The sequence below is a fragment of the Hyperolius riggenbachi genome, chromosome 11 (assembly GCF_040937935.1).
Source record: "Hyperolius riggenbachi isolate aHypRig1 chromosome 11, aHypRig1.pri, whole genome shotgun sequence".
Lineage (NCBI taxonomy): Eukaryota > Metazoa > Chordata > Amphibia > Anura > Hyperoliidae > Hyperolius > Hyperolius riggenbachi.
In genome coordinates, this window is record NC_090656.1 from 79,114,261 (window position 1) to 79,129,606 (window position 15,346).

At 45.0% G+C, this 15,346-nt stretch overlaps 1 protein-coding gene across 1 annotated transcript in view; it reads left to right on the forward strand.

The window, feature by feature from the left end:
• SPON1 (spondin 1) overlaps positions 1-15,346 on the forward strand; it is a 599,663-nt gene that overhangs the window by 455,431 nt on the left and 128,886 nt on the right. The window contains exon 7 of the mRNA XM_068259659.1: positions 4,176-4,240. Coding sequence (XP_068115760.1) covers positions 4,176-4,240 — 65 coding nt within the window. The remainder of the gene's footprint in view (positions 1-4,175; positions 4,241-15,346) is intronic.

The window sequence follows — 15,346 nt, forward strand, 5'->3', positions numbered from 1 at the left end:
AAATAGAATGTAATGTGATTTGTCTCATTTTTGTTTTATTTATTATAGACATTAAGGGGGTCTATTTGTGAAGATAGAAGTGACACTATGGAATCAGAATACCACTCATGTATTAGGTCCTTTTAATATCGTTCTTCTGTATGTCACCCCTTTAAAGGTAATCTGTAATAAATAAATAAAAAAAAACTGGGGGAAACTTACCTCGGGAGGGGAAAGCTTCTGGATCCCAATGAGGATTCCCCCGTCCTCCTCTGTCCTCCGTTCCAGCACTGACTCCCCTGAAACCAGGCTGTGAATGCAATATTTACCTTCCCTGACTCCAGCGCAGGTGTAGTAGTAGCTTTCCATCGGGCTCAGGTGGAAATAACTGAGCCCGATCAGGCTCACGCAAATGCACCTGCAATGGATTGTGGTAGGTAAATATTTACCTCACCAGTGTTTGGGGGCTTCCAGCATTGGAACCGGGGGACAGAGAAGGACGGGGGAAGCCTCATTAGGATCCAGAGGCTTTCCCCTTCCAAGGTAAGTACCACCCCACCCCCCACCCCCCCGGGGGAAGGGTTTATTACAGATTTTCTTTAAGATCAGCCAATATGTATAAATGGACAATTTGCCTTTTTTTTATCATGGTGGTCAGTGCTTTCATTGCTTACAACAATAAACCTGGAACTCCAAAACAAAACTCCACCCACTTGAATTGAGCCTCATATTGCAAGTGACGAATGGTACTTTCAAAAGTGGTAATCACACAGCAAAATTTGCAAATTGGCATTTGAAAAAAAAAAATACTGTTCTCCACTCTACTTTGCTGAAGCAAATGGAGCCATTCCTTTCAATGTGGTTAGTACTATTGGACAAGTGTGAGGCCTTTTTTACATTACAGGTGATTCCAAATTTGATGCGATTTTATATGCGATTCCATTTTCAATTTTTGATGTGATTAAAAAAAATCCTGCATGCTGCGCTTTTTCTGTTTGTTTGTTTTTTTCTTGTGTTGCTAGCATCCAGAGAAAACGGTATCGCAAAATGAAACCATGATTTGCAGTGTAAAAGAAGCCTGAGGTGATAGTCAAGGTGGTCCAATGATCCAATCTTTTTATTCAATTTTCCCAAATCTATGCAGTATAGAGGTAAATTGAGTGAATATATTGAATGAATAATTTAGGCAGTTCCGTTATATTACATAGAAATGGTAAGATTCAGTGAAAAAGATTGGATCATTAGTAGCCACCATCAGGCGCATCATCCTTTTATGAAAGCAGCCGTCTAAACTTGTGGGCGGGTGCAGGAAACAGGAAGAGGTGATCATGGAGAATCTGAGTGCTCAGGGAGCAACTACTTACCTATTAATGAACACAGTGGCCCAGAAATGGAGGATTTAAACAGGGAGATGCAGTCAGACTAGCTTATCATCCCTTTGCGAATACAGTGCCCTCAGAAATGTAGCACCTGAGGACAGGAGCTGGAAACGGAGAGGCAACCATGGAACATCTAATCATCCCTTTATGAAGACAGTGGCCCCAGAAATGTAGGATGTGAGGACAGGAGCTGGAAACGGAGAGGTGGTCATGGAACAGCTTATCTTCCCTTTATGAATACAGTTCCCTCAGAAATGTAGGCTGTCAGGACAGGAACTGGAAACAGAGAGGCAACCATGGAAAATCTCATAATCCCATAGGATGTGAGGAGCTGGAAACGGAGAGGTGGTCATGGAACAGCTTATCATCCCTTTATGAATGCAGTGGCCCCAGAAATGTAGGATGTGAGGACAGGAGATGGAAACGGAGAGGCAGTCATGGAACATCATTTGCGTGTGGTCCGGTATTAGTCATGGAGAGAATCCGAAGACATAACAACAAAAGTTGTTTAGGTGATACCTTTAATGACTAACTGTACAAGATTCCTTTGCAAGCTTTCTGAACTGTAAGTTTCTTCTTCAGGCGTGTTTCAGAGCTGATCAAGCTCTGAAACATGTAAAAGAAGAAGAAACTTAAAGTTTTGAAAACTTGCAAAGGAATCTTGTACAGTTAGTCATTAAAGGTATCACCTAAACAACTTTTGTTGTTATGTCTTCAGATAGAACTTCTTTTCATCTCTTTATGTGTAGTGCATAAAATGCTTCATCCATCCTGACCACAAATTGATTGGACAACTTTTATCTGTTGCCTTTATAGAGCTTTAAACCAATGCACAACTTCCTAGACTCTCAGCGTAGATCTTCCTCCGTTCTCTCAGCAATACTTTGGTGACTGCTGCTGATAGTGCTTGTCCAAAGCAATGTAACTGGCAGCATAGCGCTAATTACTAACAGGTTGTCCTAGGCCAGAGCCTCTCTCTGCCTTACACGTGGCTCTGGGAGCTGTTTATGCTGACTGGAAAGAAAATTTCATGCTCTGATTGCCATTTTTTTATCCTGTCAGCTGTAAGAAAGCAGGTCGATGATAAACTGTACTGTACACTGTAGGTAATTAGACAATGTAGCCAGGGACATAATCTGTGGAAGCTAATGAAATAATGGTATGTGCTATTACTGTGCTGCAAATCATGTGCAGTAAACTGTGAAAAGAGGTTAAGTCAATGCAGCGTTTTTTTTACATTATTCTGTTAATGGCTAAAACAATTTGCATATTTTAATGTGGAAGGCTGTGGTCACATTAGTGATGTTTCAGCATTGGGGTGATCAGTTATCTGCACCTGCAGTAACAATTGTCATGTATTTATGGGGACATTCCTCCTAGCCCAGTGTGCAGATCTTGCAGGTTCTGATTTGTCATAGATAGTTACAGTTTTGTAGCTTCCAAAATTCTAACTCATCCTGATCCTGCTACTTCTCTTACACTAATGAATCTTTATGCTAACCTACCCTAACACCAACTCTACCCCACCCTTACATCCAGAGCCGGGACAAGGTCCTCCAGCACCCAAGGCTGAGACACCAGAGTGTGCCCCTCCATCCCTCCCACCCCAGCCATCACACACTAATTGCTATTAGTCTAAGAGGCATCCCAGAGCCCCCAACCCCTTAAAGGATACCCGAAGTGACATATGACATGATGAGATAGGCATGTGTATGTACAGTGCCTAAGCACACAAATAACTATGCTTTGTTCCTTTTTTTCTTTATCTGCCTAAAAGAGTTAAATATCGGGTATGTAAGTGGCTGACTCAGTGCTGACTCAGACAGGAAGTGACTACAGTGTGACCCTCACTTATAATAAATTCCCCTTTTTATCTCTTTCTTGCTCTCAGAAGTCATTTTCTGCTAGGAAAGTGTTTTATAGTTGTAATTTCTTATCAGTGATGGTCACACTGTAGTCACTTCCTGTCTGAGTCAGGACTGAGTCAGCCACTTACATACCTGATATTTAACTCTTTCAGACAGAGAAAGAAAAAAAGGAACACAGCATAGTTAGTTGTGTATTAGGCACTGTACATAGACATGCCTATCTCATCATGTCACTTCGGGTATCCTTTAATCTCTAGTTATCTGGCTTGCAGTCACTGCCATGTATCCCCTTTTCTTATTTCTCTCTGCTTCAAACACAATAGGGAAATGATAGCTGAGTGAGTTGTGTGCCCCCCTCCTACACTGCGCCCTGAGGCTAGAGTCTCTCGCCTCTGCCTCCGCCCAGCACTGCTTACTTCTATAATATCTTCATACTAGCTTTCTGGCACACTAACCTAGCTTTACACTAACCTGCCCTTTTATTAATTTACCCTCATATTCTCCTACATTAACTTACTCTCTCTCTAACCGTCTCTCCTACTAACCTACATGATCTAGCACTGTTACCTTCATATAAACCCTGCCCTCAGACTAACCTATAATTACCCTCACAGTAACCAACACTCAAATTGAGGTATTCTAATACAAACCTAAAATCAGACACTAACCTTATCCTGACACTGAGACAGATACAAGTTTGACCCAGTGGTGGGAAGTGTGCATGGCTGGACATCCATACCAGGAAGTTCAGCAGACCGGCTAAAGTCCAGTTCAACTGAGTCGTGGTTGGGGAAACTAAGTACACATGAATGTTAGTAAGGCTTCTCTAGTCCCTTACCACCATTTTATCCATTTGATCACATTAAGTAGTAAGCAGGTAAGTATTGCTTTTTCCAGCACTGCTTTCTATACTGCAACAATTGACAGTATTTTCTTTTTCTTTTTGCAGGGCGATGACGTGTTAACTGTTATCAAAGCCAAAGCGCAGTGGCCGGCCTGGCAGCCCCAGAATGTGTAAGTGAGAAAAGACATATGCTCCCTGTGCTTTCCCAATTTCTGTCCTGACACTTGTTGTATTAGCTTTGTCCCAGCGGTGAAGTGATAAACTTGAGAATCTAGATACGCGTTCACTGACAAATTGACCGCTAACATCCACTTTGGATTTCCTTGTCCCACAAATGCTAAAAAATTACTGCATTTGTTATAGCCTGGGTGATAAAACAATCCTCAGTGTATAATGGCAAATCACTTCAAATACACTTGCTTTCAGAGTTGGAAAGTGTTTTAAAAATACTAACTATAATAAGCAAAGCCTCACCCAAATCCTAATGTAACCCTTGCGTAACTAGCCACTCCTCAAAAATATAACACAGCAGGAAAAACAAAACAGCAAGTCTTTGAACTTTTAATGATGGTAGTAAAAATGTTTCTGTACCGTGTTAGCCAAACAAATTATGTAGGTAGAGAAAAACAGTAATGTAAAAGTAATACCTTTTAATGGCTAACTGATAAAGTTAAATTGTGCAAGCTTTCGGGATCTAGTCCCCTTCTTCAGGCATATATCCAGATGTTAGCTGAAGTAAAACACTGATGCAGCTAAATAGTAAACACGTAGATGGCAGTTGTGCTGGTTACTGTTTAGCAGTTAGAAGTCAGGTGATCAGCAGGCTGGAGCCAGTGAGCTCACGCAAGCATACATGAAATCCAGCAGGTTTCTGAAGATCATGAAGCCATGTCAATTATGTTACATAAGGAGTCATGAATCCCATTCCACAATTTAAACCTTCTGTTAGTCTTAACCATTTTCAGAAATTTGTACTTAAAAATCTTTCTTGCTTGATCATTTTTGAAGTTACCCGTAAGAAAAAGTACTTTGAGATCTTGCATGCCGTGTCCTGGTTCACAGAAGTGTTGGCCCACTGGTGTGTCCATTTTACCCTCATTAATTTTAAAGCGGTGGTGGTTCATTCTTGTGTGCAGTTTTTATCCTGTTTCTTCTATATAGATTCCTCTTTAGGGGCATTTCATGCAGCATATCATGTATACAACATTGGATGACTCGCAGGAAAATTGGTCTCGTATTTGATGATATTTCTATGACTATGGTATTTGTATTTGGCTTGTGCACAAGATATAAGGGCAGCTCTCACACCTTGTGTTATTGCAGGGTAATGTGCCTGGAGTTTCTGGTGTAGATAATGCACTTTTAATGGAAATGCATTAAGAATACATTTTCAGATTGCAAATACAGTAGTTCTAGGTTAAATGTGGAATAGGGACTGTATGTAATTTGACAAAGCATTACCTCTGTACTTACTACTAGTTTTCATATGTATTGTCATTATAATCAAATTAAAGGAGCTTTAAAGTGAGAGCTTGGTGTGCTACTGACAACAGCCAGATACATACAGTACTTTCCATCCCTTTTGGGCCTGAGCCCATTAACGCATTCTGTCCGCTTTTCTGCATCTGTAACATTGATGTGTAACTGAAAAGCAGACACATCCGCATCAGTGGGCTCAGGCCCTTAGGCTGGATTCACACTTAGGGCGGATTCACACTTGTGCGTTTTCAGAGCTATTTCAGCATCGCTGAAAATCGTTTGCGGTTTTAAAAACGTGTGCACAATGAAAGTATGTGGAAGTGTTCTCATCTAAGCGATTTTCAATTTGCTGAAATGCAAACTCGTTGCCTGCAGCGTTTTCTGAGCGATTCTGGAAGGCTTACTTGTACTAGAAATCGCAAAACACTAATCGCTGAAAAAACGCTGGAAAAACGCTTTCTATACAGTGAAAAATTGCTGGAAAATCACTAGGAAAAAACGCCAGAAAATTGCTCCGTGTTTGCGTTTAGCGATTTCTAGTGTGAATGGGCCCTTAGATGTGTTGCATTGAGTTGCGTTGTGTTGCGTTGCAGCAAGCTTTTTCAATGGGATGCAACTTAACACAACGTTAAGTGTGAATTCAGTTTGAGACCACATGTGTCAAACTCCAGGTCCTTGAGGGCCATAGCCAATAGCCATGCCAGTATCTAGGATGGATTGAGAAAGGGAGTAATTTGTTTTACTGGCATACCACACCATTCAGAACGTATCTTTCATATGGCAGGGTCACTCAGCAAAATGTGCCAGGCAACCCGACTCGGCGTGCTTGTGTAGGGTAGTAAAGAACAACAACAACATGGTGCCCAGTGAGCACTCCCAAACTCACTCCTCCAAACCTCCAGTGCCCCCCCCCCTCCCCTGGAACCCCCCAGAGCAGCAGAGCTTCATACTTTACCTCACTCCTCTAATGTAGCCTATTACCTTGCAGCCTACACATTCTGTTCATTGTATTCCCAATCTGTTGGCCCTCATACTACCTGGAAGTAGTAAAGTTAACCAATCATTGGCCAATCATAATCGGATCTGTATGCAATATTTGGGAATGCGTACTCTGTCAAGTGCTGCTGAAGGTATTAGAGCTATAGTAAATAATGATAATTGTATGCTTTCATGGAGATCTTTAACGTCTCTGATAAACCCACCATAGTTCCTGTATGTACATTCTGTACTTTTAGCCAACTGCATCACACCTGACAGTATTGCTGTGCCTTGGATAGGCTGGCTTGTTTTGTCTTTATGAACTGATCTCTCACTCCCTCAGATCCATCTGTTTAGCATTACTCAACTCCCAGGCGGCACTCTGTGGGGAAATGCTGAGGGTATGCCTGCTGCATGCTCTCTGTATTATTATCTTTCAGCTTCAAAATAGGAAGAATAGACAATGTGGGAAGGAAGATTATCTTGCTTCCTGGTGCATTGATAATTGTAATCACTGACAAAACCTGTCAGAAGGAGTCTTTATCAGCAATCTTTATCCTCAAATGCCCGAAATAACTCAACAATAAGTGCAAACAAAACCTTAAAATGTATCTCCAGTCACACAAACGAGACTGTAAAGCATCTAACATTGCTAGCCTGAAATTCAGTAGCCTGTTAATACACTGTGTTGCCTTTACACACATGCACTTTGCTGTCATTTTGCTGCCATTACTGTAGCTAAGTCTATGGGTTCTCTACTCCAAATACTTATGAAGGTAAGTATAGTATCCCTGTCTTTTTATTCTTATTGTGGGGTCTCTAAACATCAATGATTGAGGGTGGGGCACGCACACGCACACATGTATCTATATACAGTATATATATATATATATTATTATTATTATTATTTAGTATTTATATAGCGCCGACATCTTCCGCAGCGCTGTACAGAGTATATAGTCTAGTCACTAACTGTCCCTCAGAGGGGCTCACAATCTAGTACCTGCTATAGTCATATTTCTATGTATGTATCGTGTAGTGAATATATTGTAGTCTAGGGACAATTTTAGGGGAAGCCAATTAACTTATCTGTATGTTTTTGGGATGTGGGAGGAAACCGGAGTGCCCGGAGGAAACCCACGCAGACACGGGGAGAACATACAAACTCCTTGCAGATGTTGACCTGGCTGGGATTCGAACCAGGGCCCCAGCGCTGCAAGGCGAGAGCGCTAACCACTACGCCACCGTGCTGCCCGTACATATACTAGCAGACCCAAGCCCATTTGTAAACGGGCTCTGGAGTCTGTGTTTCTCGCCGCCGGCCACCGCATGTACTGCGCATGCGATGCGTGAGCGCACCCACCGCCTGGCCGCCTGCTCACACGCCTCCCTGGCCCCATCCCTGTCCTCCTGTCTCTGTGAGGCTGCGTCCGTGCTGCGCACATGCGCAGTAGCAAAAGCACAGACCCAGCTACACAGAGACTGCACACACAGGGACACAGGGGTTTTATTATAGAGGATATATATATATATATATATATATATATATATATATATATATATATATATATCGCCCAGGTCGAGTATCGGGCTCCCACTTCCTAAACCGGTACACTCTTCGTCATCACATCGGCCGCTGCGCATCATCATGGCGGGCGGTGTGACAGTACTGCGCATGCGCGGTTAAATCGCACATATGCAGTACTGTCACACCGGCTGCCGTGACAACGTTCAGCGGCCGACGTGATGACGAAGAGCGTCCCGGTTCAGAAAGTGAGAGCCCGACACCCGTCCCAGGTGTCAGCGGTGCGGTATGTGGCGGAGGGACCAGGAGAGGAGCCAGGACCACGTCGGGGGACCTCCCGACCTACGGTGGGCTGCAGAAAGCCCCAGGTAAGTACCAATTTTGTTTCTTTTTTGAGCTCGGAGTCCCTTTAAATATATCATATAGGAGACACACACAATAATATTTGAGAAGTGAAATTAAGTTTATTGGATTTACAGAAAGTGTGCAATAATTGATTAAATAAAATTAGGCAGGTGCATAAATGTGGGCACTGTTGTCATTTTATTAATTCCAAAACCTTTAAAGGAATGATCCGCGAAGAAATAAAAAAAAAGTTCCACTTACCTGGGGCTTCCTCCAGCCCGGGGCAGCCGTTCTGTGCCCCCGCCGCAGCTCCGGTGGCTCCCGGTCCTCTTTGCCGGCGGAGCTGACCTCGCCAGGTCGGGTTCCGGGTCGGCCTCTTCTGCGCTCCACGGCGCGGGTAACGTGGTCCTGCCGACGTCATCTGGATGCTACTGTGCAGGCCCAGTAGCTCTGCACCTGCGCAGTAGCGTCCAGATGACATCGGCCGGACCACGTGACCCCCGCGGTGGAACGCAGAAGAGGCCGACCAGGAGCCCGACCTGGCGAGGTCAGCTCCACCGACGAAGAGGACCGGGAGCCACCGGAGCTGCGGCAGGGGCACAGGACGGCTGTCCCGGGCTGGAGGAAGCCCCAGGTAAGTGGAACTTTTTTTTAATTTCTCCTCGGATCATTCCTTTAAAGAGACACTGAAGCGAAAAAAAAATGATATTATGATTTGTATGTGTAGCACAGCTAAGAAATAAAACATTAAGATCAGATACATCAGTGTAATTGTTTCCAGTACAGGAAGAGTTGAGAAACTCCAGTTGTTATCTCTATGCAAACAAGCCATTAAGCTCTCCGACTAAGTTAGTCGTGGAGAGGGCTGTTATCTGACTTTTGGGGCTCGATTTACCAAGCGGTGCAAAGTGTTAGCACCGTGGTGAAAAGGCCCTCTTCACGCCTAAAGTCACTTTAGGCATGATAAGAAGAAACTCGCGCGAAGTTGTCGCGCGTACGCGCGTACGCGCGTACGCGCGTAAGTGCGCGCGCAATACCCGACGCTTCGCGCGAAGCTCCCATTAAGCCCTATGGGACTTTGCGCGCGCTCTTACGCGCGTACGCGCGAACGCGCTTACGCGCGGTAACTTCGCGCGAAGAGCAGGAAAAATCGGTGATAACTCAGTGGTGAAAAGGTCATCACGCCTAAAGTCTTTTAGGCGTGATAACTGGGTTATCACCGCTTTGTGAATCGAGGCCTTATTATCTCAACTGTTCCTGGACTATTTACTTTTCCTCTGCTAGAGGAGAGGTCATTACTTCACAGACTGCTCTGAAAGACTCATTTTGAATGCTGAGTGTTGTGTAATCTGCACATATTATAGAATGATGCAATGTTAGAAAAAAACACTATACACCTGAAAATAAAAGTATGAGAATATTTTCTTTGCTGCTAATCTTCTAGTAATTATTCATAGTACACAACCAATTCACTATATCATATTTTTTTTTTCGCTTCAGTGTCTCTTTAAAACTAATTATTGGGACTCAAATTGGCTTGGTAAGCTCAGGGACTACTGACCTACATACTGTCACGTTCCGTAACAACTAGTGAGGACAGAGAGTGACTGATCTCCGGAGATCTGCAGTATCGCCAGAAATACAGATATACCTGATTATAAGTGATCTGCAGTCTCACCGATAATCCGATATATATGCTAACCTCTGTCCACCCAAAAATGGAGTGTAATGATTGGTGCAAACAGTAAATAGCGTATTGCTCTGTGGCGAGGGCCCACAGGGCACAGACTATTGTCCAGCGGCAAGGGCCCGCTGGCGGGGATGGTCGACAAGCAGGGGTCGGCAACAGGTAATCAGAAATACGAGGTACAGAATCAGGAGGCAGAGGCAGAGTCTTGAGGGCTAGCCGGGGTTCGGCAACAGAGATCAGAGATACGAGGTACAGAGACGGTAGGCAAGAGAGTGAACGAGGGCACAGCAAGGTAGGCAGCGGGTAATCAGATAGGCAACAGTACAAAAGGATTAGACAAACTCAGAGTCGAGAACAGGCAAAAGATCAAAGGCACAGGTAAATACAATGGTATATTTCTTCCAGTACTTATATATTGGCGTAACCAATATATAAGTATACTGTGGATCCGAGAGCTAGCACAGAGTGTGATCGCTACAGCGGACAAGGAGAACTGGCAGTCTGCTGCTTAAATGCAGACTGTCAGTCCAGGAACCCCCACCCCCCTGATGAGGTCAGCAAGGGGCGGGGAGTGCCTCAGCAGGGCGGATCAAGGCAGCCTCCTCCTTAGGGCATAAAGGGCCTGACGCTCCGTGCGTGAGCGCGTTGCCCTGCCCTGAGATGAGGACATGCGGCTGGAACGACCGCCGGCGCTGCCAGCTGACGCGGGCCGGAAGTTCGGGGATCCGGTGACGTCAGAGCCGAGAGCGGCGTCCACACTGCCAGCCGCCGGAGGGGTGAGTCTATGCCTGACATTACCCCTCCCCTGAGGCGTGGTCTCCGAACGCGCCAATGAAGGTTTATCAGGATGGGAATCGTGAAATTCCTGTATGAGTTCTTGTGCATGGAAATGATGTGCTGGTACCCAGGATCTCTCCTCAGGACCGTATCCTCTCCAATGAACCAGATACTGGAGAGAGTTCCTAACAAATCGAGAGTCTAGTATTCTCTCGACCTCATACTCAGGCTCACCGTCTACAATAACAGGAGGAGGACCAGAGTCCACATGCACCGCGGGTTTCAATAAAGACACATGAAATGTTCTTACCCCACGCATAGATTGGGGTAACGTTATCTGATAAGATACTTTATTGATTCTTTTAGCTACCGGATATGGACCTACGAATTTAGGCCCAAGTTTAGCTGATGGCTGCCGCAAAGCGATATGCCGAGTGGAGATCCAGACAAGATCCCCGGGAGAGAACTCCCACTCGGGTGAACGCTTTCGGTCAGCCTGTTGTTTCTGGAGGGAAACTGTTTTCTTTAAATTGGCATTCACTTCTCTCCAGCGAGATCTTAACGTCTCCTGCCAGGTCTCCAGGGCAGGAAAAGGAGAGGAACTGACAGGAAGGGGGGAAAACCTAGGAGATCTCCCATTGACAATCTGAAAAGGTGAAAACCCTGAGGAAGAGCTCCGAAGATTGTTGTGGGCAAATTCGGAGTATGGTAAGTATTGAACCCATTCCGTCTGATTGTCTGCCACATAACACCGGAGATACTGTTCCAGTGACTGGTTCACCCTCTCTGTCTGACCATTGGTCTGAGGGTGATAACCAGACGAAAATGAGAGCGTGATTCCTAGTACTCTGCAAAATTCCTTCCAAAATTCCGAGACAAACTGTACCCCCCTGTCAGACACTATATTCTCCGGGACCCCATGAAGGCGAAGGATGTGGATCACAAACAGATCTGCCAGTTCCTTGGCAGAAGGAAATTTTTTCAATGGCACAAAATGAGCCATTTTAGAAAATCGATCGACAATAACCCAAATCACCGTATTACCATCTGAAGAAGGTAATTCCCCTACGAAATCCATGGATATGTGAGTCCAGGGCTCGGAGGGTATGGGTAGGGGTTGGAGGGTACCTACTGGAGATATATGTGAGGGTTTGCTCCGTGAGCATACTGTACAAGAGACAACAAACTCCTCGACATCCCTCCTCCAATTGGGCCACCAGACACTTCTAGATAACAATTCTCTGGTTCTGGCTACTCCAGGATGACCTGCCAGTTTGGATGAATGAAACAGCTGTAACACTTGTAACCTAAACTGTAAAGGAACAAACATCAGATCAGGAGGTTTTCCTGCCGGACTGTCTGATTGATGAGGAAGAAGAACAGAGGCCAGATCCTCCCTTGAGTCTATACAAGCCAACACCACTTTCTCCGATAAAATTGGATCTGGTTCAGAGGGCAATACCGATTCTATGTCAAAGCATCGGGAAAGAGCATCTGCTTTGACATTTTTGCTTCCCGGTTTAAACGTGATAATGAAATCAAACCTGGAAAAAAATAAAGACCACCGTGCCTGTCTAGGATTTAACCTCTTAGCCCCCTTCAGATACTCTAAATTCTTATGATCCGTATATACTGTGATCACATGTTCTGCCCCCTCAAGCCAGTGTCGCCACTCCTCAAAAGCCAATTTCACAGCAAGCAATTCCCTGTTCCCGATATCATAATTTTTTTCTGCCTCAGAAAATTTTTTCGAAAAAAAAGCGCAAGGATGGAGTCTTCCCTGTGACCCGGTGTATTGTGATAAGACTGCCCCAACCCCAGTCTCAGATGCGTCTACTTCCACGATAAACGGCCTGGAAGAATCGACGTGATGCAGAATGGGGGCGGAACAGAAGGCTGTCTTAAGACTTTGAAAGGCGGAGATGGCCTCGGAAGACCAATTGACAGTGTTAGCCCCTTTTCTTGTCATATCAGTAAGAGGGGCTATCAAAGCGGCATACCCTCTTATGAATTTTCTGTAATAATTAGAAAAGCCCAAAAACCGTTGTAAGGCCTTCAGCCCAACCGGTTGAGGCCAGTTCAATACAGCCGTGACCTTGCTGTTATCCATTGATAACCCGGAACTAGAAATTATATAACCTAAGAATGGTACCTCAGTGACCTCAAACAAACATTTTTCCAATTTGGCATATAATGAATTCTCACGTAATTTGAGCAAAACATACTGAACCTGTGACCGATGTTCCTTGATATCATGAGAAAAAATCAGAATGTCATCTAAATAAACGACCACAAACCTCCCCACAACGTCCCTGAAAATGTCATTAACCAGCTCCTGGAAGACAGCGGGGGCATTACACAGGCCAAAAGGCATGACCGTATATTCGTAATGCCCGTCCTGAGTGTTGAACGCCGTCTTCCATTCGTCCCCCTGTCTAATTCTGACCAAATTGTAGGCTCCCCTAAGATCCAACTTAGTAAATATCTGGGCACCAGTGACCTGATTAAAAAGATCGTCGATCAGGGGAAGCGGGTAACGATTCTTAATCGTGATTGCGTTGAGAGCTCTGTAGTCAATACAAGGACGTAGCCCACCATCTTTTTTTTTCACAAAAAAAAACCCTGCCCCAGCGGGTGACCTAGAGGGTCGAATGAACCCCTTTTCCAAGTTCTCCCGGATGTATTCTCTCATGGCCACTTTCTCGGGACCAGTGAGATTATAAAGGTGACCCCTGGGAGGCATGGTTCCAGGTCTGAGTTCAATCGGGCAGTCATACGGTCTGTGAGGTGGCAGTGAATCAGCAGACCGTGGACAAAACACATCGGCATAAGATACATAAGGCTGAGGGAGGCCCTGAAGAACTAAATGAGTAGAACGGAGCGGGATTTGGGAAATACAATGCTCCTGACAGTAGGGTGACCAGGATAGTAATTGCCCAGAGGCCCAATCAATCTGTGGGGAATGCAGACGTAGCCATGGCAAGCCCAAAATAATAGGACAGGATGGCATTCTAATGAGATAGAATCGTAACTTCTCACAGTGTAGAACCCCCACATTACAAGTTAATTCAGGTGTGACAGAGACAGGCAAACTATCCTGCAATGGTGAATCGTCAATGGCCGTGACTATGATATGCTTCTCTAAAGGAATGACTGGTATGCCCATCTTTAGAGCCAGATTAGAATCCATAAAATTGGCTGCAGCGCCTGTGTCAATAAAAGCCTGCAGTAAATAGTCTTGTTTATTCCAGGAGATGGAAATGGGTAATACGACCTTATCTCTGGGAGGTACAGAATTCTCGCCCAGGGTAGTACCTCCGACTAACCCTAGGCTTAGAAGTTTTACGCCTTCCTGGAACAAACAGACGCGATATGACCTTTCTCCCCACAATAAAGACATAGACCTTCTTTTCTCCTTCTTAACTTTTCTGTCTCCGATAGTTTGGAGTGACCCAGTTGCATGGGCTCGTCAGAGGGAGGAGAACTGGGAAGACTCATGGGAGGCTGGAGTCGCATAATGGGTCGCTGTCTAGATGACTTGTGAAAACGTACCCTGCGATCGATCTTAATAGCAAGACTTATGGCCTCATCCAGGGTTCTGGGTTCGGGATGACTTAACATCAACTCAGATACGGAGTCAGCCAACCCAGTCAAAAACCTATCTAGAAGAGACTGTGCCTCCCACCTGGTGGAGAACGACCACTTGCGGAACTCCGCAGCATAAGTCTCAACAGAGTTCTGACCCTGTCTGAGTCTTTTCAATTTCATTTCAGCCGTGGCAGCAATATCTGGGTCGTCATATACCACCGCCATGGCTTCGAAAAACTTCTCAACAGAGGTAAGGGCCTCATGACCTAAGGGTAAGCTATAGGCCCAGGTCTGTGAGTTGCCCTGTAGGAGGCTCTTTATAAGCGTGACCTTTTGTAATTCAGAACCAGATGAAATGGGACGCATCAAAAAATATGACTGACAGCGATCTCGAAAGTTTCGGAAATCAGCACGTTCCCCTGAAAACGGTATGGGCAACGGCATCTTAGGTTCGACAGGTGCTATAGGAGCGGGAACACCTGGCGCCTGCAAGTTTTGCACAATCTCTGTTAATCGGTTGAGCTGGACCTGTTGGTCTTTAATGGTCTGATCCAATTGAGCAACAACCGTCATCAGAGTATTAACCTGCTGGACCAGGGCTTCCATGTTAATTGGTCCGCTGTACTGTCACGTTCCGTAACAACTAGTGAGGACAGAGAGTGACTGATCTCCGGAGATCTGCAGTATCGCCAGAAATACAGATATACCTGATTATAAGTGATCTGCAGTCTCACCGATAATCCGATATATATGCTAACCTCTGTCCACCCAAAAATGGAGTGTAATGATTGGTGCAAACAGTAAATAGCGTATTGCTCTGTGGCGAGGGCCCACAGGGCACAGACTATTGTCCAGCGGCAAGGGCCCGCTGGCGGGGATGGTCGACAAGCAGGG